The following is a 24,959-nucleotide window of genomic DNA, read 5'->3' as shown; positions in this document are numbered from 1 at the left end:
TGATAATACGGTGAAACCACGATTCAAGGACGCAAAGCAACACTCCACACAGCTTGCGTGGCTCAACACTGATGCAAAGATCAAGAAAAGGGGGAAGCTATGCGAGCAAGAATCATGCAAAACCGAACGCCTCAGTAAAACAGCACTGTACTGCGACTACGACAATTTAGTAGTAGGTTTTTCATTTTGACCCGACGAGACCATACGACGCTTGCAGATCACAGCACGAACAGTTCACCAGCCACACTCCACGAAAGCAAGTAGTAGTACTCCTGACAAGTCGGCTTGTTTCGTTCCATAGAGATAATAACGGGGAACTCATCTGAGGAGAAGCAGTTGTTGAATGAAGGGGTTTAGCTGAATAATGCTATTTTATAGAAAAGATATTGGCGCACTGAGGTGTAAACACTCAACTAACTCACATATGTGACATATCAACACAAAAGGAATAGTGCAGAATGGAGGTGTTCTGAACCCTACCAGACACAACTATCACAAGTGCTAAATCATTCACAATGAGAAGGAGAGGTACACAAGAATAGGTTGCGCTAGTTTACACGTCACACATGGTACTGAGGTAGTGACAAAGATAGGTGAAAAGTAGACGCCAAGTGAAAGCCAACAAATCATCACGAACGTCTAACGTCACATCTGAAGATTGCTAGCGGCACAAGACAAATACTTCACAAACCTCGATAATTGGAATTCAGCCAGCGGTATAGTGAAAGGAAGGCTGCTGGGTGTGACATAGAACTGTGGGCTGCTGAGGCGACGTATCCATCCTGATCTTGACTACAAGGTTGGCGTCTAACGCTAAAATCCAAGCAGCAGATCAAATCCTTCCTCTGGTCAATGGCAGATTTCCTGGTCCAGGAGAAGTCATAATTCTTTGTGCCATCTTCAATAGATCCGTCAAATACAGTATACTGTATTTGACGGACCTATTGAAGATGGCATCTTCATCTTCAATAGGTCCGTCAAATACAGTATACTGTATTTGACGGACCTATTGAAGATGGCACAAAGAATTACGACAATTTAGATGGGCAATAAGCACGGAATTCCAACATTACGTCAAAAACATTCGTTGCGCTTGTACGAGGTGATTTGGCTTTTTAACATTTGGCATCAAATGTGTAAATTTGCTTTCTTCTGGCTATTTCTCTGCTCCGGATAGCTGTATCGACACATGGGTGGTGTCAAATGAGAGCCAGTGTATCGTAGATCAACATTGACCAGAAAATTTGGTGCATATAATTTAATTCTCCCTGCCACGTCGGTATAAATAGTGGTGGGTGCTTTGCCATTTTGTGTAAAATTTGTAAAATAAGCCCCTGAATGGACGAGGGGGGCAGTGAATTGCTTCCGCAGGGCCTTTGGACGAAGTCAGACCGTCTTGCCATCACTAAAGACAATAATGAAGAACAGTAGGTCATGGAATACACTCTGTGAGAACGAAACCATGGCTGCGATGCTATGCTACCTATCCAATTCTACCGTATGACACAGCCACTAGTTACAAATTCAATAACACAGCTTTCGCAGCATACAATGCAGTTGACACAATTTTATTTTCATCCACTATCAATCCTTGAAGTGATATCTATCAACTTCAGAACATTGATGACCGAATATCTCCGTTTGTGATGCCATTTTACACATTTTGTTAAATAATGACACACCAATGATTTGAATTCTGAGAATACTATGAAAGTAGGGCATGATTCAAGACACTTTCCAAAGTGGGATCATTCCCATTTTTGACACAACGGGCATGAAGGTTAGCACTTCCACCTGCAACAATTCATTTGGACGTAGCTTGCCTCAAAGTAGCTGAAAAACGTCATTTTACAACCATGTAATTGTTAAAAAAATCCAAATCACCTCGTAGAGTCAGGTGATCGGTGCCCGGACAGGTGATCGATGCCCGGACACTTTACTTCTCTGAAGTAGTTACTATCGCAATTACTCCCAAATGTTCATGGATGATACCCTCGGGTAGGATTTGACAGCACACGAAGCCACAAATCGCCAGCTCAAAGGAAAATAGCTATCATCGGGTGCCGATGAATGATTTTATGCGAAATTAGAGTGAAATTTAGTCACAACGAAGAGAATTCGCTCTCCAGAAACACGAACGAGCGATACAGGCTATTGTCAGCACAATAACCAACATCCCCAAGCAAGTTGAAGCCAAAAGAAAGTACCGTACTGGCAATATATGTTGCCGCGTAACGCGTAACGCAGGGGGGTGCGGCGTAACGCGCGACTAGGCTAGTGCGACAAATTTTCGTTGAGTTCGTAACGCGCGTCCGGCGGGGTGCGGCGATCTTTTCATTGCAGTTTGCACTGCAAAAAAAGGCTGAAAACTGTGAAAGCACGTGTACCGCGTGGTGAAAAGTAGTTTTTGGAGGAAGCGCTCTTCCCCTATGTCACTTTCCTTTTGATGATCTTTTTGTGAACAGATCACTCTGATAGTTAAAATATACATGTACAGTCTTCTATTGATATCGTTGTCGCCCTTTGCCGTCGGGTTTGTAACAGTTGGATAGCAACTGAATTTCTGTGCCTTCAATGTGGATGAAAAGAAAAAATGATGCGGCAAAAGCAAAAAAATGATGCGGCAATAGCAAAAAAAGTGATGCGGCAATAGCAAAAAAAGGACTGCGGCAATATAGAAACCTGTGTAACGGCTCCTGTGCGACTTTGCATGTAACGCCCTGCGTGCGGCAAACATGTGCCAATGTAACGCTTCATGGCCTCACTGCGGCAACATATATTGCCAGTACGGTACGTGAGAGCCAGAACAAAGGGACATTTCTCATCCCTTCTAACACGTCTCGAACAGCTAAATTTCCCGCGCATTTTTCTCAGCTGGTGAGTCCTGGCGGTAAGAGAGGGCCTCAGCTGCGACGAACTAAATGGAAACACTTCCAGGAAATGATATCCCCAGATCCACAAGTCACAAAACCACCCAACACAACTCGTTCACCAAGCATTTTCATAATTTCCACAATGGAGGAAGCCGTGGCGGCATGCAACGCCGGCCTCTCCATTCGCAAAGCGAGCAAACAATTCGGGGTGAAGAGATCCACTTTGTATGTTCGGCTCCATGGGAGTTCAGGTCATCGAGACTTGGCCCTGCTCCACTTCTTGCGAAGAAACATGAAGACCTACTCGTGGAATACATCACCTCCTTTACTTGGCAAACTCAGCCTTCGGAATCAGCAGAGGTGAGCCCTTGAGTGAAAATACTTTCGTTACAAAATATATTATCGAGTCCTGGTGGTGACAGTCAATTTTTTCTTCAGACTTTTCCCGTTTGTCTCTTTCCCTCAAACCAGTTAATATTTTATGACTTGGGGCTCCCCGCGTGCTAGTTTGTACGTGAAGTGTGTGGGTTACAGTGAGGGCTGCGTCCCACCCGCCTGTGTGGATTCACAGGAAGTGTGAGTTACGAAGTCTGAAGAAAATGTTGAACGGCCTCTGCTGGGATGACGACTACACCATAGCTCAGTGGTTAGAGCATCGCTGGCTACAAGCGAGGGTCCCTGGTTCGAGTCCTGGTGGTGACAGTCAATTTTTTCTTCAGACTTTTCCCGTTTGTCTCTTTCCCTCAAACCAGTTAATACAAATTATTAATTTTTAGTTCTTCCCCCATGCGCATATGCCCCGGGCGCCGGCCCCCGATAGCGCTTGAAAGTGATGACGTCAAAAACGGCCAGGGAGTAGTAAGTTGACATCAGATTTCTATTTTGGATCCACTAAGGTGTGACTTTGCTATTGGCATTGCCTCAGTATGATGCATGTGTGACTTTTACTTCGCCACCAGTTGTCACCCCGCCCCCATTAGCCAAATTGAAAGGACGATAAATATCTGATTGTTGCTCAACCGAAACAGTAGAGAGGTGCTGGAAGTAAAAATAAATAAAATAAAATAAATACTAGAGGCCTGTATGGGAGCTAAGCTTCAAATAGTTTGTGTCCAATCCATTCGCTGATTACTAGTAGTATAAAGTCTTGGCAAGGACTTAAAACAGTCCTTCCAATTGCAGGAACTGAACGACCTGTGATGGCTCGGTGAGGATGGCTTCTCGTACATCTGCAAACACAGCTAAATTCGAGAGATCTCTGCTACTCTTCCGGGACGGACATTTGAGCAGTAGGTGGTCAGCGTTCTCAGCAGTCCCTACACACGATTCGTTAATTGTTTTGCGCCCAGTGTTGTCTGGGCCAAGCTTCTTGATCTTTTGGAGTTGTCTCGCGTAGGCAGTGGCATTGCGGATGAATGACTTGGCTGCTTGAACAGGCAGGTCGATGTTACCCTGGTCTCCAACTGTTGGACTGTTTAACCTGTGACCTGGTGACGTACATGTAGTGCACGAACTGCGCTGTTTCAGATCTGATATGCACAGTTGCACACTCTGGTTTATGTCCTCTTGCCGTCTTGTTCTTGGTAAGACCGCTTGGCCTTTTGGAATGTGCTTGTGTAGTACATGTATCCCTGACTGTCAGTGATCACACAGCCACATCTCTACCAGTAGTTACATTGTAGTTCACAGGTACATCTTTACTTATCTTTACTTATAAAAGAGAGGCACCTGTGACGTGTGTCTGTGTGTGTGTGTGTGTGTGTGTGTCACGCTCCTTATAAAGAAGAGGCACCTGTGACGTGTGTGTTTGTGTCACGCTGAAGCGCTGCGGAGCAGCGCTGCCCTGAGCACGCGAAGCGTGCGAACAGTGTAGCACAGTGTAGCTAGCGGCCGGCCGCAGAAGCACTGAGCACGCGAAGCGTGCGAATCGTGTAGCTAGCGGAAGCAGCCTACAGAAGCACTGAGCACGCGCGAAGTGTTCGAATCGTGTAGCCACCACCACGTGCTGAGCACGCGAAGCGTGCGAACAGTGTACTATAGCATGCAGACACGATCAGTACGAGTAGCAGTAGCAGCCGCGCGCAGAAGCACTGAGCACGCGAAGCGTGCGAATCATGTAGCCACCTAGATAAGACTTGCTTCACCCGCATGCGCCACATTCGGCCAGGCAACGCTGGCCGGTGGTGCTGCTAGTTCTATCTAAGTATGGAATCAAGCAAGAGTACGAGTGTGAGATCGCCTAATCACAGCCCGCCGCGCGAAGCGCGAAGGGCTGTGATGTACATGTAGGCTGATCGAACACGAGTACGAGTGTTTTGATTGCATTTCTGACATGCACCCACGCTTGAAACTCATATCGAACTAATACTTGTAAATACTTCGCGAAGGGCTGTGATTGGCTGATAGAACATGAACACGACTGTTTTGATTGGATTTCTGACATGAACACGCACTTCGAGCTTCCTATCGCGCTTGAAAGCACAACTCTCAACCTTCTCGAGCACGAGTCGAGTAAAAAAAAGCGAGCTTGATCAGTAAATCAAAGCCCTAGGCTATAGCCTAGTGGAGCGGGCTTTGATCGTAAAATCAAAGCCCGCCTGGCTGGGCGCGCTTTGATGGGAAAATCAAAGCCCGCTCCACTAAATATGGAGTTCTACTTCTTGTAGCATGCTTTGATCGCCTCATCTAGGCCCTGCTAGGTGCAATGCGATTGGTCATCTCCGTGCCTACAGTCTTGTGACATGTCAGAAGTGCTTTTCACGCGCAACCACTTAGGACTAGATAGCCCTGCTTGCAAGACCGGTACGGCATGACCTATTGCGTTCATGCTGTACTAATACATGACATTGATTCCTATTTCCTATAGTCCGTTCCCCATCACTGACCCTCTTGATCCCTTGCGAGATTCCTTCCCGGTTCTAGGCATCCAACAGCTTACTTCCCCGAATCCATGTTATTGTTCAGCCCTAGCTCACACACATTCAAAGGGCTTTTCCTTAGATCTTTCAACAGCTGTCTTCCCAGTAATCTTTTGCCCTCGCTCCCAGCAGTTCTCTCCCTCTGGCCTATATAAACCCATCATTCTTTCTCATTGCTTTGTGGAATTATGAAGTGAAGAGTTTAAGCCCAAGAGCTTGTTTTCCTCTCGCTAGTGCTGTCAGCCTGTATCACTTTCTGTTGTAAGCCCAAAGTGCCTCAGACACGAGCAGGCTGGCAGACACTACACTTGGATCATACAAAAACTGGATCCAAGTGGATCCAGTTATTGAATTTTTGATATTGTTGCTATCCTGTGACGTAGCACTTTCAAGCCCTCGCATGACCATGATAACTAGTACATGTATGAGTATGAACGTCACCGGTGCACCAGCGCTCAGCAGCCACAACCCGTCAACAATACAATCATGGTCAACAACTAATAATTACTTAAACAAGATTCAAGTGCAAGATCGTTCATACTCATAGTTCATACTCATAGTCATCATGGTCATGCGCATGCGGAGTACTGTTGCGAACATGGAAATCCGGTCGCACGCGTAGCGGCCCCAGGCCAGGCGCCAGGACGCTGGCCATGCAGCCGTACCCCGTGGATATGGGATCAGCGGTACACACATGCATTTATGCGCTGCATGCGCTGGTCGCATCGGATCAACAATAGGGAGGTTTAGTTCCCACGTAACGGAAACGCGTACGTGGGTGACCCACGTAAAGTGGATGAAGGGCACCCACGTTGCAATGTTGTGTTTAGTCACACGGAACAAACAAAAGCATAAAGCGAAAGGCCCAAACCTGGTCAAAGACGAAGCTACCCGGGCCTAAGAAGCTCATCGAATATTTTGATTTCGTGCTTCGGAAACTTCTTCAGCTGAGCACCCTCACAGCTTGCACAATGCGCTCCATTCTAATTTTCACCCACGTTCTGGCGGAACGTGGGTGAGCCTCCATACGCGGCATGTCGTGAATCAGAAAACGTCTGTACGTGGGTCACTAGTGCACTGAGTATCACGTGGTACACCCACGTAAAGTACCCACGGATTACGTGGGACTAAACCTCCCTAATACATGACTTGCACTGCATGCACGGAGCGTTCTGTACGCGCTGAGGGCGCCGTCCCCGGTCAATGGACTGGATTTCCATGTCCCCGACAGTGTCAGTACTACAAGATAGACTGTAGCCTAGGCGACGTGTACCTGGTGTACGGTGTAGCCGAGCGAGCGTCACGAGGCTTTGCTTCAAGTTTCAGTAGCTACTTTTCAGTCTGTGCTTGCAGTTTGCAGTTGTTCTGTAAATCAAGTTAGTTACCGGTAGGTGCCCTGTATCATCCTGTCTCGTATTGCCTTGTTATTGTCCCTTGTCTCGCCTTTTGTGTCGCCGTTTACATTTTGTTGGGTCAAACGCAGAGCTACAGCCGCACAGGTAAGATAATGATTACATGTATGTGTGTGTGCTAGTGCCAGCGGAATGGTTGGACTGAGTCACCGCACTAGTGTTACAGAATCTGATGATTATTGTTGTAAAGGGATTTGCATCTTGACGTCTACCCACTGTACTACTAATGTAGTTTGTAGTTGCATCGCTTGGCACAAGCGACCTTTTTTTTTTCTTCTTCTTTCTTTTCTCTTATTATCAGTGGGACCATTGTCATTAGCTAATTAGGTTTAGGCCTGTTTTGGAACTCCACTCTAAATGGTTGGTTGGTTTTTATTTCACTTCGCACATTCAAACGGGATGACGACCCAATAAAATGACGGCGAAGGCTTAGCCTAGAAGTGGCTATGGAAGAACATAGTAAAAGCTATGGAAGCACATAGTAAGAGAATAGGATACTAATAACTGCGGGTAAACGGGGGGAGAGAGAGAATACGATGTATCTGTGATACTACGTGAGGGTTACTGAACTGCACGGGGAGGGAGCCAAACAACAAACAACAACAAAAACAACAAGCGAAACTAACTTACTTCCTAAGGTGGTTGTGCTTCTCAAACTGCCGGTGGTAACGAGCACTTTCCAACTTTACTTTACTTTTGACAGATTGTAGAAAATGTCAAGTCAGATAGAGTCCGACAGCAAGGGCGACATCGCATCAACGCCTGCTCCTGCAAGTGCAAGCCAGAGCGACGTGGCATCAACGCATGCTGCTGCTGTAAGCCAGGCCGAAATGGCATCTCTGCCAGCTGCTGCAAACCAGGGTGACAGGAGCCAGGGCGACAGGAGCCAGGGCGACAGGAGCCAGGACGACAGGAGCCAGGGCGACAGGAGCCAGGACGACAGGAGCCAGGGCGACAGGAGCCAGGACGACAGGAGCCAGGGCGACAGGACCCAGGGCGACAGGAGCCAGGGCGACAGGAGCCAGGGCGACAGTAGCCAGGGCGACAGGAGCCTGGGCGACAGGAGCCTGGGCGACAGGAGCCTGGGCGACAGGAGCCAGGGCGACAGTAGCCAGGGCGACAGTAGCCAGGGCGACAGTAGCCAGGGCAACAGGAGCCAGGGGGACGTGGCATCGCCGCCCGCTACTGTAAGCCAGGGAGACGTGGCATCAAAGGCAGCTTTTGAGTGTGACCAGGCCAAGGACTCAAGGAAGGTGAGTACAATAATTATGTTCTGATTTGATTTTGCAGCGAAAAGACCGTTGTTGGAGTGTTTTATTTTTATTTTATTTTTTACTGGGAACACAGCCCTACAGATAGACATGTGGAGACAAACACAAAACAAGGCACAGGGGATGTAGGGACGACGTGCCGATGTACAGGGAGCAACTCGACCGACCAGAGGTCTCGGGTGGGGGGGGGGGGGGGGGTGAATGAGGTTTCACGAGAGTGCTTGAAAGCCCCGAACCCTCGCTATGTACATTTATCCCATAGTACGGTAGGAAACCATGGATTCAGCCAATCAGTAGACGTTATTTCCGGGGAATATAGGACGAAATTCCCTGGAATTTTCCCCATGTACACGTTCGTACCACCTTTGACCCAAAGCATGCTACGTACGCTGGTGCACTGCCACTGTACCAAAGCCTGCCAAAGCAAAGGCAGCGCCTGGCACGGTGGCAGTACTCGAGCGCATGTAGACACAGCCTTAACGTTTCAACCTAGTTTGAGTTCCACCCGGGTCGAGTTTCAACCCTGTACTAGTATTACGTTGCCACGTCACGTCCTAATATTACGTCCTGGCATGTGCTTCAGACTCATTACGTGTGGGTGTGCTGTGCACGCATGCATGCACCCCCTGAGCAGATAGAGCTGTCAACCACGCGGTGTTCAGTGGTTGTAATTATTATTGCAATGGCATGAAGACAGTTTCGACTTTCTATTTCTCTTCCCGTGACTTTAATCCTATCATGCATTCAACTTTGTAAACCATATGAACTGAGTAGGTGTTCGTTGTGTCGGGTGCACTCTGTGTGCGTGCTTGAGATTCCCCGACAACTTTGGTGCCGAAACCCGTTGGAAGTTCTGAAAGATGGCTTCGAAGTTGGATGGATTTATTCGCCCGTATCGGGGCAAACAGGACGACTTTGATGAGTTCTGGGCTAAGTTTCTGGTCTTAGCCAAGGCCAATAAGTGGGCCGATGACGCTGCCAAGGCTGAGCATCTTCCGTTGTTCCTGAGTGGACAAGCCTTTACGGTTGTCACTCAATTGTCTGACGAGGACAAAAAATCGCCGGCAAAAATTAAATCTGCGCTGGAGCAGGCATTTTGCCCCACGCCTGGTGCTGCCTACCGTTCATTTACGTCAAGGGCTTTACGGAATGGAGAGCCTGTGGACGCGTACCTGGCAGATTTGAAGCGCCTACTTACGCTGTCTGGCCATAAGATTGCGGATAATTCAGATCCCGTGCTGATCGAGCAGTTCCTGAGTGGTTTGCCAGCTGATATTGGTTACCACGTTCGTATGGCGTCTGCTACGCAGAAGCTCACTGTCACTGATATGGCAAATCAAATCAGAGTCATGCAGGCATCCAAACTCCCAGAATCCCATGGTGCTGTTGCTGCTGCTAGCTCTCAGCCCAAGAAGTCGCTCGTGTGTTACCAGTGTAAGGCCGTGGGCCATGTGAGATCACAGTGCCCGAAGCGTAAGCCCAGTGTCAGCTGTTATGCCTGTAAAGCGAAAGGGCATATTTCCAAGGACTGTCCGAACAAGAGTCGAGTTGGAAATGTCGCTGCTGGTCACGCGCCGACTGAACGTAGGGATATTTGCCTTGCTCTGGCAAAATCGGATGGAGACCTAGTTCGTGTAGCCGTGGACGTACAGGAACCCAGTACTGAGTCTAGTACGTGGACGCGTTTTGCCTCTGTGGTGGATTCTGGCTGTACTCGCACACATGTGGAGTCGGCTGTTGTTGACCGATTGAACCTTTCAGCTGCAGTTTCTCCCTGTCAGGACAAGCTGTTGTCTATGGACGGAACACCACTTACTATCCTTGGCAACGTCACACTACGTGTGCAACGACTTGATGGAGCCGTCCATTTGCCTCGGATCACTATTGATTGTCTCGTTGTGCCCAACTTGTCGTCCTTGAACACGGACTTCCTGATTGGCACAGATACCATTGGCAAGGTTGGTGGCCTCACTCTACGTTACGACGGTCTAGGGGGCACGCTGTCCTCAGTTGTGTTTGGTCAGCAGGCAGGTGTCGCTGCCGGTGCATCTCCCCAACCCGAATCTGAGAAGCCTAACAAGCTTTCTCGTCACATCGATGTTACCGAGTCCGAGTCGACAGTCACCTTGAAGGCGAATGATTGCCAAGCTAACTGGTCGAATGAGCGTGGTCATTGGATTGCTCAGTGGTCGTGGAAGGGTGGCGTTGCACCCGAGCAGCACATTGGTTCCGGCATTGGAGAGTACTCGCGGAAGTCTCTAAGCGTCAGCGAGGAGGAGCAGTTTGCTTCAGAAATGAAGTTGTGGGTGGACAATGGATGGCTTGTCAAGTACGACTCCGAGGCATTCGGAGAGCCTGTCGCTGTCTTGCCGATACTTGCCGTTAGTCAGCAGCACAAGGCATCCACGCCGGTTCAGCCGTGCTTGGACTACCGTGCCCTGAATGCCTGTCTTGTGTCCCACCCCGGTGTCACCGCTCCAGCTTGTGACGCGAAACTCCGTGACTGGCGCAGACGTAGTGCCGACAGCGTTCTTCTCGACATCCGGAAAGCCTACCTGCAAGTACGGATCCATCCCACCCTGTACAAGTACCAAACCATTGTGTACAAAGGCGAGTTGTATACCATGACCCGCATGGGATTCGGTCTGAACGTTGCGCCAAAGATCTTGGACATGATTGTCCAATGGATTACCCGTGATCACGCCGACGTTGACAACTATGTGGACGACCTCTACGTCCCTACTGCCCAGACCGACATCGTCCGCCGTGAACTCGCCAGCTATGGGCTTGAGACGAAAGAGCCAGAGCAGTTCGCAACTGCTCGTGTGTTGGGCCTACAGCTGTCCTCTTCTGATGTCGAAGATACAGTCACGTGGGAACGTCGTGCTGGTGTTGACCTCAAGTTGCCAGAGTCACCAACTCGTCGTCAAGTGTTCAGTTGGTGTGGCCGTGTGATTAGTCACTACCCGGTATGTTCCTGGTTCCGCCCGCTGTGCAACTACATCAAGCGGCTTGTCGGTGAGAACACATCGAAATGGGATGACCTCGTACCGCCTCATCTCGTGCAACCATGTCGTGAGGTCGAGTCTCGTGTCCGTCAAGACGATCCTGTGCATGGTGTCTGGTCTGTGCCCTGTGATGACACCACAGTGTGGCACGTTTGGTGCGATGCTTCTGGCCTGGCCATGGGTGCGGTTCTGGAAGTCAACGGCGCTATCGTCGAAGACAAGTCCTGGCTCAGACCTTCCGATGATAAGCGTCATATCAACATAGCAGAGTTAGACGCCGTCATCAAGTCGCTCAACCTCGCTCTGTGTTGGCCAGTGAAGAACGTGGTCTTGCACACTGATTCGCGTACAGTCCATGGCTGGTTGACGCAGTTGCTGAACAACATTCGTCGGGTTAAAGTGAGTGGCCTTCACGCTACGTTGGTTCAGCGTCGTTTGCAGATCATCGACGATTTGATCACTGTATCTGGCATTACAGTTGACGCTGAATGGGTCCGCTCAGAGGACAATATTTCGGATCAGCTAACCCGTGTCCCTACCTGGTTCCGTGTGCCGGACAGTCCTAAGAAGCCACAGCCTGATGTTGCAGCAGCCGGTGTTACCGTTCGTGCTCTCCCACCTCTTGCTATGGGTGACATCGCCACTGCCCAAGTTGCTGACGAGGAGATCTCGTCCGTTAAGGCCCAGCTTCTCTCCGGTGAACCGATTCCCAACTCAAGCTACAGCAGAGTCCGAACCCAGCTGGTGATTGAGGATGATGTGCTGTTTCGCAGCGTGAAATCGCCTCTCAATGATGTTGAGCTTGTGCCTGCCCTTCCCCAGAGTCTTACTGCCGATGCACTTGCAGTCGCCCATACTGTGAGTGGTCACGCCGGTTGGGAAAGTATGTGGCGTCTACTCCGTAGCCAATGCTATTTCCCTGGTATGGCACAGCGCTGCCGTGACTACGTGTCAGAGTGCACTACCTGCCGTGCGGCAAATCCTGCTCAACCTTGTCTACCGCAACCAACGCGACCTGTAACTCCCAATGGTCCCTGGCGTGTTGTGCAAATTGACACGCTCGAGCTTGGTACCAACAAGTCTGGCCGATATCACTGCGTTCTTGTCTGCATTGACACCTTCACCAAGTGGGTGGAGGTCGTCCCACTTGTTCGCCATGATGCTGAGTCTGTCGCCGATGCATTTGTTAGTGTGTGCACTCGGTGGGGTCCTCCCCATGTTATCCGCTCCGACAACGGCACCGAGCTTCACAATGCCCTGATGTCATCCCTCTACAAGGTATTTGGGGTCAACGTGTGTTTTGGCGCAGTTCGCCACCCCCAATCGCAAGGTGCCGCAGAACGGTTCAACCAAACGCTGTTGACCTTGGTGCGGAAGGTCCTCGACGAGTCCAGTGATTGGCAGGTCGACCTAGCTATGCTCCTGTACTTCTACCGCAACAGGCCCCACAGTGTCACCGGTGTCTCACCTATGCAAGCAATGGTTGGCTGGCAGCCCCGCAGTCTCGTGGTGGATGCTACCCCAACAGATTGGTCGTTTCCCCGCTGGACGGAGGAAATACAGCGTCGCGCCTCAGCCATGTACGATCTCCTGGAATCAGAGTTGTCGTCCTGCGATTTTGTCGAGGAGCCAACTCAAGCGTTCTCGGCTGGAGAGTCTGTTCTCTTCCGCCGTCCACACCGGCATCAGAAACGACTCCCCGAATTCGAAGAAGGTTGGATCGTCAAGCGAGTCGTTGGTCCCTCAACTGTCGTGATTGGCCGTGGCACAGCAGAAAAACTCGTCAACACAGAGCTGCTGAAGCCTGCTGGAAGTCATTCCAGTCGTATCTCTGAGCCACTAGATGTTGCTAGTATTATCGATGACGAGCCGTTGGACCATGTGCCTTTGGCTGGTGTACCTGATGACACCGCTGGTGGTCGTCTTCTCCGCGACAGAGCCCTGCTCCGTGAGCCTAGTAGGTATGGCTCTTGAGACCACTATGTTCTCTGCTTTGTCCGAGTTTGGGTCTGACTCGTGACTCTAATTCGTGTTTTGACCGTCTCTGACGATTGACGTTTAATAGTGTGTGTCATAAATTTGGTTCTTTTGTTTTGTTTTCTCAATTTATTGGCTCCTATTCTGCGATAATTGGTACTGTTTTTTAAAGTCGTTTTTTATCTTCTTCTCCTCATTTTTAGTGACAATTGTCACTAGGGGGCATGTACTAGTATCACGTTGCCACGTCACGTCCTAATATTACGTACTGGCATGTGCTTCAGACTCGTTACGTGTGGGTGTGCTGTGCACGCATGCATGCACCTCCTGAGCAGATAGAGCTGTCAACCACGCGGTGTTCAGTGGTTGTAATTATTATTGCAATGGCATGAAGACAGTTTCGACTTTCTATTTCTCTTCCCGTTACTTTAATCCTATCATGCATTCAACTTTGTAAACCATATGAACTGAGTAGGTGTTCGTTGTGTCGGGTGCACTCTGTGTGCGTGCTTGAGATTCCCCGACAACCCGTCACGAGATTTATGGCCCGCCGAGGAAGGTCGCTGATTGGCTATGGACGAAGCAACGGTCACGTGACATGTAATAAGCTTCTTTGTTTTTAGCTAAGTAATGATGCATACTCTACAGTTTAGCTTCAGTGTCTCCCCTCTTAGAGCGACACCAGCAACATCTTTGCATCCTTGTACACATGATCTTATTAGACCTGGCTCCAAAACACTTTGCTAAGTATAACTGGTTTGTGTCCACCAGATCAACACGTCATTCCTTCTCATTACCCCGTTCCAATACCTCCCTGTTTCTGAGATCTCCTATCTTCTCTGCGTACACTCTCTGGTCTTCCCTGCCAACTAGCCTTAAAGCATGCACAGACATTAAGGAGTTCAAGCTTCAGCTTCTTCGTCCTAAATAATCTCACCATTTTCGTCATGCCTCCCCTTGCAGTACTCTCTTTGTTTCTCTCCTTATTATTCAGTTCGCCGTGGTTGGCTACCACCCGACTTCTCATATATATTGGCAGTCTTCTGACGAGCCAGGAGATGTTGAATTAATAATAATAATAATCTTCACTAGTTTGAGGGAAAGAGACAAACGGGAAAAGTAATAATAATAATAATAACTTTTCCCGTTTGTCTCTTTCCCTCAAACCAGTCAATAATAATAATAATAATAATATGTAAATAGGCGTCGAGGCGACAATAGTTTTAGAATTGCGATCAACAGAACGAGCTGAACCGACATTTCACAAAGGCTTTTATTGTATTCAAAAAACGAGTGGATACGAAGGCAGTGAAGAACATGGAAGTAAGAAAAAATGTGATATGGAGAAAATGATGAACAAAAAATCGTACTTCGAACTAGTTTTCGCACAACACTCCTCAGGAAGCTACGTTGTACTAATGAAAAACAATCCAGAAAGATACTAATAAAGAGAAATGGAGTGAGAAGAAACAACACCTATGAAAATGATAATCCTAGCACTAAGGTAATAACAGGAAAAACAGCGAAAGCACTTAACGAACTTGTAAAGACTACTAGTATACTGTGACACAAGATATGACACCATGGCCAACCAGGGCCAAACAAACAGAACAAGCTGCTACTAGAACAATTTCAAACGAATAATGCTGTCCTTCTGGACACACAGATTAGGCTTATGAATACGTTGACAAACAGCTTCTAACACACTCAACTGCAACTTATAACCATGACGAGCACGGCACAAAACAGAAAAAGAAGAATCAGAATACACCTTGCAGCAATCAGGACGAGATACAAGATGCTTATACACTGATGACTTCCTACTAGAAAACACACGCTCGCACCCACTCTTACTCACACAATCATTCTCGCTCTCACACTCACCGGACTCACTGGACTCACTGGTCGAATCCTCCTCAACGACGTCCTGCCTTGGAGCAATCAGGTCCCGTCTCCTCCCATCCCTTGTCTCACGCTCCTGTTGTGCATTCCGTTGGCTCTGTACTTCCGTACTGAAATAGGTCATGGTGTAATTCGCAGTTGTTCTTCTGGGTCTCGTTGATATTGAGGTAGGTATTGTTGTCGTCTCTGCCGGTGATGCAGCAAGCGATGATGACGCAAACGTGTCTGCATGCAACACACGTGGCGTCGCCAAAGCCACATCCACCTCCGCTGGTGGAGGGAGTGACTTGGTCATGGCCACGGGAGCCAATAGTGGACTTGCCGAGTGGGACGCTGGGTCCTGTGTTGGCGAAGGTAGTGGTTGTTTACGGGGTCTTCCCCGCGTGGGACGCTCCAGTTGTGCGCTACGTGGGACGCTCCAGTTGTGCGCTACGTGGGATAATGTGTAAAGGAGTGTGTTGCTTGATGCGTTCGCTCAGGTGCTGAACAGTCCTACCAACATACCGGCTAGCACAATTCCGGCATTCAAAGTTGTAGATTACATGACTTAAATGATGGGTTGGTAGGACCCAGAAGAACAACTGCGAATTACACCATGACCTATTTCAGTACGGAAGTACAGAGCCAACAGAATGCACAACAGGAGCGTGAGACAAGGGATGGGAGGAGATGGGACCTGATTGCTCCAAGGCAGGACGTCGTTGAGGAGGATTCGACCAGTGAGTCCAGTGAGTCCGGTGAGTGTGAGAGCGAGAATGATTGTGTGAGTAAGAGTGGGTGCGAGCGTGTGTTTTCTAGTAGGAAGTCATCAGTGTACAAGCATCTTGTATCTCGTCCTGATTGCTGCAAGGTGTATTCTGATTCTTCTTTTTCTGTTTTGTGCCGTGCTCGTCATGGTTATAAGTTGCAGTTGAGTGTGTTAGAAGCTGTTTGTCAACGTATTCATAAGCCTAATCTGTGTGTCCAGAAGGACAGCATTATTCGTTTGAAATTGTTCTAGTAGCAGCTTGTTCTGTTTGTTTGGCCCTGGTTGGCCATGGTGTCATATCTTGTGTCACAGTATACTAGTAGTCTTTACAAGTTCGTTAAGTGCTTTCGCAGTTTTTCCTGTTATTACCTTAGTGCTAGGATTATCATTTTCATAGGTGTTGTTTCTTCTCACTCCATTTCTCTTTATTAGTATCTTTCTGGATTGTTTTTCATTAGTACAACGTAGCTTCCTGAGGAGTGTTGTGCGAAAACTAGTTCGAAGTACGATTTTTTGTTCATCATTTTCTCCATATCACATTTTTTCTTTCTTCCATGTTCTTCACTGCCTTCGTATCCACTCGTTTTTTGAATACAATAAAGCCTTTGTGAAATGTCGGTTCAGCTCGTTCTGTTGATCGCAATTCTAAAATAATAATAATAATAATAATTCGACGAGGAGACAATAATTTTAATATGGCAATAAGTAGGACGAGCTGAAGCGACATGTGGACTACTTTATTAACAATGTAAGCGATGGAGACGATGCAAGAAACAACCTAAAGGGTAAGGAAAAATACATGTAAGAAGAAAAAGGGCAATGGAAAAAATAGATGATTCGAACAAGTTTTCGTACAACACTCTTCAGGAATCACCGTTGTACTAAAGAACAAAATGAGAACAAAGGAAATAATATTCTTACTTGTATACCCTTGTTTTCTGCACACTTTTGTGAGAAATCGCACCTCGATATTCTAGTGCTGTCATTGTATCGTGTCACCCTACCTTGATTGCTATATTATTTCCTTTGTTCTCATTTTGTTCTTTAGTACAACGGTGATTCCTGAAGAGTGTTGTACGAAAACTTGTTCGAATCATCTATTTTTTCCATTGCCCTTTTTCTTCTTACATGTATTTTTCCTTACCCTTTAGGTTGTTTCTTGCATCGTCTCCATCGCTTACATTGTTAATAAAGTAGTCCACATGTCGCTTCAGCTCGTCCTACTTATTGCCATATTAATAATAATAATAATAATACTTAGAAGTTGTGACTTCGGCGATATTAGTCAATAAGTTGGTTGCTCCCACGAGGTACACGCGCTTCCTGCCAAACTTGACACTTGACTGACTCACGACTGCCATCCGGAGCATACGAGGAGCACTGTGACGTCGCACCTTCCACTCAGCAAACCTGCAAGAAACGCCACTCACTGCTCAATATGCAGTGTTTTGGGGAATTCAACCCCCATCAGTTGAGCTTGTGTAGGCTGGGGAAGATTGTGCCTGAAAAGCACCACTTATAAAGTGCTGTCCAGGCACAACCATCATCAGGGATACACACTTACAGAGACGCTCCATTTCCATTTCCAGCGCGCCGAACACCTCGTGAGGCCCCAGGTAGCAGCGTGAGTCAGAGTCGCTCATGGAGTTGTGCTAAACAGACGCTGAGAGCCAGTAGCAATTTACAATGCTGTCATCTCCAACAACTAGTCTCACGTCCGTGTGAGGGATGAAAATGCGAATTTAGAAGTTGCGACTTCGGCGGTATTAGTGATGAAGTTGGTTGCTCCAACAAGGTACACACACTTCCTGCCAAGTTGGACACTTGACTGCTCACGACTGCCATCCGGAGCATACGAGGAGCACGTCGCACCTTCCGCTAGGCAAACGGACTCCTCGTGTGCTCCGGATGGCAGTCGTGAGTCAGTCAAGTGTCATGTTTGGCAGGAAGCGTGTGTTCCTCGTTGGTTGCTCAACCAACTTCATAAGTAATCATGCATGTTATCCGAACCAATAGAAACGTCGTTGCAATACGAAATAAGGTTGTTCATGACAGTTGTCGCCATTTTGACCAAACACCAAAGGTTGTGAGTTTGAATCCCACTTTTGACAACCTTTTTTTTTCTTTGAACAGGCGACTTGGCGACACTAATCTCAATTAAGCGATAACATATAGAACTATGTTCGCACTCACATCATACAATCATAGCAGCAATTGGAGGGTTCCAGAACGTTTTCTTGGCACAGTTATAAATGGAAGCTCGAGACTGAAGGGAACATCAAAATTGAAATAGATTTTTACATTTGAAGTGACAAAAACAAGAGTAAAAGTAAGAAATGAACTCGGATGGAGAGCCAAGGATTATTAATAAAAAAAGTAAAAAGGACCAAGAAACTACAAGTTACACTATAATGTCCACTAACACCACCAGTTACTAAACAATCAGCTCACGCGATAACATTGCACGACACTGACCGATGGTGCTGACGTTCTACAACTAACTGGCTAACAGCTCTAGCACATCTTGGATGCGCACTCCAGCAGCCTTCCAACTTGGAAGGTTCTAAGCTATAGAAATAACATAAGGAGGGGAAGGTGAGCGCAACCAAGATAAGCACGAGCTGAACGTCTCAGCTGTGGAGGACTGCAAGAAAGCACCACTCCCTGCTCAATACACAGTGTATTGGGGAATTCACCCTTCATCAGTTGAGCTTGAGTAGGCTGAGGAAGATTTTGCCTGAAGAGCACCACTTATATAGTGCTGTCCAGGCACAAAAGATCACCAGGGATACAAACTTACAGAGACGCTCCGTTTCCAGCACGACAAACACCTCGTGAACACCAGATAGCAGTGTGAGTCAGTGTTGCTCATGGAGGTGCTGAACCAGCGCTGAGGACCGTTGGCCATTCACAACGTTGTTGCCTCCAAACCATCTAATTCGCAAGCCCGCGCTGGGGACAACAATGTGAAGAAGAGGTTGATGCGACTTCGGCGATAGTAGGGGAAGGGGAAGAGTATGTTGCTCCTTACATGGGAACTCGTGGTTTTCCTGCCGACTTGAACTCTCACTTGACTGACTCACGACTGCCATCCAGAGCACACGAGAAGTGCATCGAATCATCCACTCGGGCTTGCGAATAGGGCTTGAAAGTGCTACGTCACAGCATAGCAACAATTTCAAAAATTCAAAAACTGGATCCACTTGGATCCAGTTTTTGTACGGATCCAAGCACATTTCAAGCAGTCTTACCCACAGCATGGTGATGTAGCCAGTGAAACTGACTGATTTGGCTACTTGGGGCGGGGTTACAACTGGTGGCGAAATAAAAGTCACACCTGCATGAGACATGATTGGGTTGCTATGCACCCACATACTTAGGCAATAGCAAAGTCACACCTTAGTGATCCAAAAATAGAAATCTGATGTCAACTTACTACTCCCTGGCCGTTTTGACGTCATCACTTTCAAGCCCTATTAGATGGTTTGGAGGCAACAACTTTGTGAATGGCCAACGGTCCTCAGCGCTTTTTCAGCACCTCCATGAGCGACACTGACTCGCGCTGCTATCTAGTGTTCACGAGGTGTTTGTCGCGCTGGAAACGGAGCGTCTTTGTAAGTTTGTATGCCTGATGATGTTTGTGCCTGGAGAGCACTACATAAGTGGTGCTCTTCAGCCACAATCTTCCTCAGCCTACTCTAGCTCAACTGATGAGGGGTGAATTCCCCGAAACACTGTGTATTGAGCAGGGAGTGGTGCTTTCTTGCAGGTTTGCCGAGTGGATGGTTCCATGGACTTCCCGTGTGCTCTGCTCTGGATGGCAGTCGTGAGTCAGTCAAGTGAGAATTCAAGTCGGCAGGAAAACTGCGAGCTCCCATGTAGGGAGCAACACACTCTTCCCCTATGACACTTTAGATGGACAATAACCAGCGGTAACAAGCAGCAGTTTCACACGATGATCGTTTTGCCGTATATAAGGACGGCTCATTAGGTGTGCAAGAATTAACTCGGATGGAGAACCAAGGACTATTTATAAAAGTAAAAAAGACCAAGAAACTACAAGTTCCACTATAATGTCCACTAACACCACCAGTTACTAAACAATCAGCTCATGCGATAACCTTGCACGACACTGACCGACGGTACTGACGTTCTACAACTAACTGGCTAACAGCTCTAGCACATCTTGGATGCGCACTCCAGCAGCCTTCCAACTTGGAAGGTTCTAAGTTATAGAAATATCATAAGGAAGGGAAGGTGAGCGCAACCAGGATAAGCACGAGCTCAAACGGTCTCAGCTGTGAAGGACGTTGGCGAATGTTCATGCATGTCGATGACAATACTGGCAAGACCAATTAGACAATACGTTGTTGGAGTGCGCATCCAAGATGTGCTAGAGCTGTTAGCCAGTTAGTTGTAGAACGTCAGCACCGTCGGTGAATGTCGTGCAATGTTATCGCATGAGCTGATTGTTAAGTAACTGGTGGTGTTAGTGGACATTATAGTGTAACTCACTGTAGCCTCTTGGCCCTTTTTACTTTTCACAAGTAAGAAAGTAGAATATAATTCAAGATTATAATACACTAGTGAGTGAGAAAACATATAGGTAAGAATAGACTACTCGTAGTCTTCGGGGTGCTGAGTCAAATGGTTTTTGTCCGAGGAAGCTGAGACGCTCCCTTCCTTCTTTATTCCCAATCGAACTCGCGCACTTCCGCCGAAACTGGGTGACTGCGCCCTACTAACATAGACGGGGTTTGTTTGCAAACTGTCACTAAAAGCTCCATTTCATTCTTATAAAAGCACGGATGAACGCGATTGGCCCATGTGTCGTAGTCTTTTGGACGCTGAGTCACCTTGTTTTGGTCCGTCGGAGAAGGCTGCAATGCAGCGTTCGGCCCTTATTCCCAATCGACCACGGTTGAGTACGCAGTCACATGCTGATGTGGTTCACCAGTCACCATGGTCACCTGGTCACCATGCCTGCAGGCTACAACTTTCACACCAAGGCATTCTTCACCCGACCGCAAAATGCGTTTTTAAAGTTTTAGTGTGCATGACTGTGTACTACACACGCCATCCTTATGATTCTAACTAAACACTGCAGACAAAAACAGCAAAGAATGCTCCCGGAAGGATCTCGGGCATAGGCTTCAAACATTCTCACATCTCAATTTCGCTTGCACAGAGCATTGTACAGAGCAACCAGAGACGAAATGGAACACGGTCAAACAACGCCAGCGGTGTGTGCGTCCGTGTAGGACGGGACACAATTTCCTGCTGACGGTAGGGCCTTTCGCGTCAAAACTCCCAGACCAAAACTGAAGTGATATTAGAGCAGATCACTCCTGATCCGCAGATAACGATCGATTTTCAGCAGTCCAGACATCGACCTCGGAAGCAGCCAAATGACAAGATACAGTGCTTGGTGACGACGCTGTGTTCTGTTTTCGCCGATCTGCAATCGGTCCTCAGCTGAAACAGCACCAACCCTGTCACCTCGTCGCTCATTCAGGCCAGAAGGTTTGGTGAGAGCTGCTTGTCTGGCTCGTTGGCCAGCAAGGCCAAGATCTGGTCCTGAGGGGACAATGCCAGCCTGGGCCGTCTACGGTCAGATTTGATCGACTGGCTTGATGGACAACGGCTTGGGTATTCGCTATGCACCATCTATGTACAGTCAAACCTCTTTAGGACGAACACCAAGGGACCGATGATGTTTGTTTGCAATAACGGGAGTTCTTCTTATCCGTATGGTTTACCCAGTGAATACACAGTGATTTCTCCAATGGAGTTACGATTCTTACGAATACTAGTTCTTCCTTAAAAGCAAACATTTGTCTTATCAGTGTTCTTCCTAACCAGGTTTCACTGTAATAGTCATTCAATGGTCATAATGTTCACACATTATGCACTGAGGGCAGAAACCAAAATAAAAATAAATATAAAAACCCGACCGATGGACCCAGGTACAAATGAGTGAAGCAACCCGAAACAACGAATTAAGGCTGGCTGGCCTTTGGGACCATCCGTGTATTTATTTAGAAACGAAAACTAGTCGTTTAGGGGGGGTTGAGCGCCTGTTCGTTTCTCGAAAAATTTCATTGCACAGTGTGTATGTGTGGGCACGTCCAGAAAAAAGAAAATAATTTCAAAATATCGATACTATATACGGTTTGTATGTGTTCGTTTCTCAGGGAGGGGGAGGGGGTTGAAGAGAAATGACTAGTTTTCGTTTCTAAATAAATATCGGTATCTACGGATGGCCCCTTAGTAAGATATAATGCGCTATCATCCTATATTTTCATGCATCTCCACACAACATCAAAGAACAATGTTTTGGATCAAAGAACGTTTTCTCGTGAGAATCATCAGCTAGAATGCGTCACTGAATGGTGAACAAAGACCATCAGGGTAATAAACAAGTAGATGTGTTAAGTGAATGTACAGAGTAAGAACACTGGTGTGTTTCAGTGTGATAAAACAAATGTGTAAGAAAAGACTCAAACTAGTGAAGATTTTATGACTTGGGGCTCCCCGCGTGCTAGTTTGTACGTGAAGTGTGTGGGTTACAGTGAGGGCTGCGTCCCACCCGCCTGTGTGGATTCATAGGAAGTGTGAGTTACGATGTCTGAAGAAAATGTTGAACAGTCTGCTGGGATGACGACTACACCATAGCTCAGTGGTTAGAGCATCGCTAGCTACAAGCGAGGGTTCCTGGTTCGGGTCCTGGTGGTGGCAGTCAATTTTTTCTTCAGACTTTTCCCGTTTGTCTCTTTCCCTCAAACTAGTGAGAAAAAAAGAGAAAGAGAGAGGAAAAACAAACGCCAAAGTGCGAATACAGTAAACAGTGCTCAGGAAAGAGAAAGAGAGGCAAAACAAACGCCACCATGCGAATACTAAAAAGTGCTAAGGAAAGAGAAAGAGACAGGCAAAACAAACGCCAAAGTGCGAATACAGTAAACAGTGCTAAGGAAAGAGTGTGTATGTTGTGATATAGTCTTTCTGAGTGCAGAGATCTGGCTTGTGCTTGTGAATGTAAACAGCTTCCAGGACCTGCAAGCGGTGACGATGATGAAGACGATGAGGAGGATGATTCCCTGTACAGTCTGGTGTACTATGATGAGGTCGGTGATCATAAGAAAAAGTCCGCAGTGTTTCAGCATAATTTTGTTGTTTAGTTAGCCATGTTGTTTGGCGTCTGATCGACTCTTCAAATAAAAAATGATGTCTCTCTTTCCCTCTGCCCCTCCCCCTATCCCTATCTCAGCCACACACACACACACACACACACGCACGCACGCACGCAGCACGCGCGCACATACACACACACACACACACACACAAACACACATACAAACAGATAGACAGACAGGTACAGTCGAATGTCACTTATCCGACCACTTCGGGAATCAGGCATGTTGGATAACTGAATATGTTGGATAACTGATATCGTTTTTTATGTGAATATATGGCTGGATTTCACTGATTTATGTACACAATACCCAAATATATTCATGCATATTCATGAATTACTCCATGTACACATACATGTTAGCATACTTGACCACATGCACATCTACTTCAAGGAAAAGAAAAAAAAATGCATATTACACCGTATAATATACAAAAAAAACAAAACAAAAATTTAGAATTTTACTGTTGAGAGTCATAAAATTACCACTCCCGGGCTTGTCGGTTAACTGGCGACCGGATAAGTGACATTCGACTGTACCGGTATATGATTGCTGCTGGTGGCGGCGGCACAGAAGTGCGAAGTAAAGTACACAGTTTCATTTCTTGTTTCGTACATCTAGCAGTTCAGTTCCGCTCATTCCCTCTCTCTCTGTCGGTTCTTATTGTGTATGTTGTACAGAGTTATTTTGAAGAAGTTCTACAGCCGCTCTCGGAACATGTAGACAGCGAGCAACTGGCTCACCAAGAGCCAGTAAAGCTACTTGCCGCCCCGATACCGCGTTCCTATTCTGAGAAAAACCTCAAGCCGATATTCGCACACTTTGGAACTGTCGTGGACATGGAAGTTATCAAGGACCATGATTCGGTCTATAACAGAGGCAAGCAATTTTCAAATAATTGTAGAAATGGAAATTTTCTTGACGATGATTTTCTGCCTTGAGTTGCATGCACTTTGCGTGCAACACTGTATGTAAGGTTGTTGCTTGAAATAGATTGGAAGCAGAAATGTTTTTGTTGTATGTTCTTGAAATGGATTGATTGTATCTATTTTTCATGTTTTCACTTGCCGCGCAGGATATTGCTTTGTAACATATGCGAACAAGGACAGCGCGGACAAGGCCATGAAGGCTCTCCATGGTATTTTTTCCCATCCAGGTGTAAGTCTGCTTGTGGTCCTCTTTCGGAGTGTGCACCCAACGAGCCCAGTGCAGTGCAAAGTCCGAATCGGTGAAATTCTTTTCCACGTGGGCTATATTTTTCTGATCTTATGTATCTGTGCATGGTGTTTAACCAAGGTTTCATTTTATGCATGGGGAATCCATGTACATCACGCCCCTTCGAGATAATGCTGAGAAAACAAATCCAGTATTATCTAACAAATCAGCCAAACAAAACAAGAAAAGAATAATTATGGCAAACAAGGGCCCATAGCACGCGGCGGAACAGACAGTACATGTACACGATGTGTCCTGAACAAATCAAGATGCATAAGACTGTCCGCGTGTGGAGGAAACGGTCAAACGAGAGGGTGGTTGGCGTGCTCGTTTTCTGCGACGCAGAGGGTGAGGCATAGCAGGAGCAACGACAACAGACGACTGTGGTGAAACACATGGTGCTGGTGACGGCACAGGCGGAGAGAATGGGCGAAGAAACCGC

At 47.2% G+C, this 24,959-nt stretch overlaps 1 protein-coding gene across 1 annotated transcript in view; it reads left to right on the top strand.

Annotated features, from left to right (window-relative positions):
- The first annotated feature begins 7,163 nt into the window (after nt 1-7,163).
- Nucleotides 7,164-24,959, top strand: part of LOC135817450 (CUGBP Elav-like family member 1-A) — a 51,835-nt gene continuing 34,039 nt past the window's right edge. The window contains exons 1-5 of the mRNA XM_065330641.1: nt 7,164-7,290; nt 7,907-8,456; nt 23,153-23,233; nt 23,983-24,181; nt 24,378-24,460. Coding sequence (XP_065186713.1) covers nt 7,917-8,456; nt 23,153-23,233; nt 23,983-24,181; nt 24,378-24,460 — 903 coding nt within the window. The 5' untranslated portion in view covers nt 7,164-7,290; nt 7,907-7,916. The remainder of the gene's footprint in view (nt 7,291-7,906; nt 8,457-23,152; nt 23,234-23,982; nt 24,182-24,377; nt 24,461-24,959) is intronic.

Source organism: Sycon ciliatum, chromosome 5 (genome assembly GCF_964019385.1).
Source record: "Sycon ciliatum chromosome 5, ocSycCili1.1, whole genome shotgun sequence".
Taxonomy (NCBI): domain Eukaryota; kingdom Metazoa; phylum Porifera; class Calcarea; order Leucosolenida; family Sycettidae; genus Sycon; species Sycon ciliatum.
This window is presented reverse-complemented; position numbering and strand designations above follow the sequence as displayed.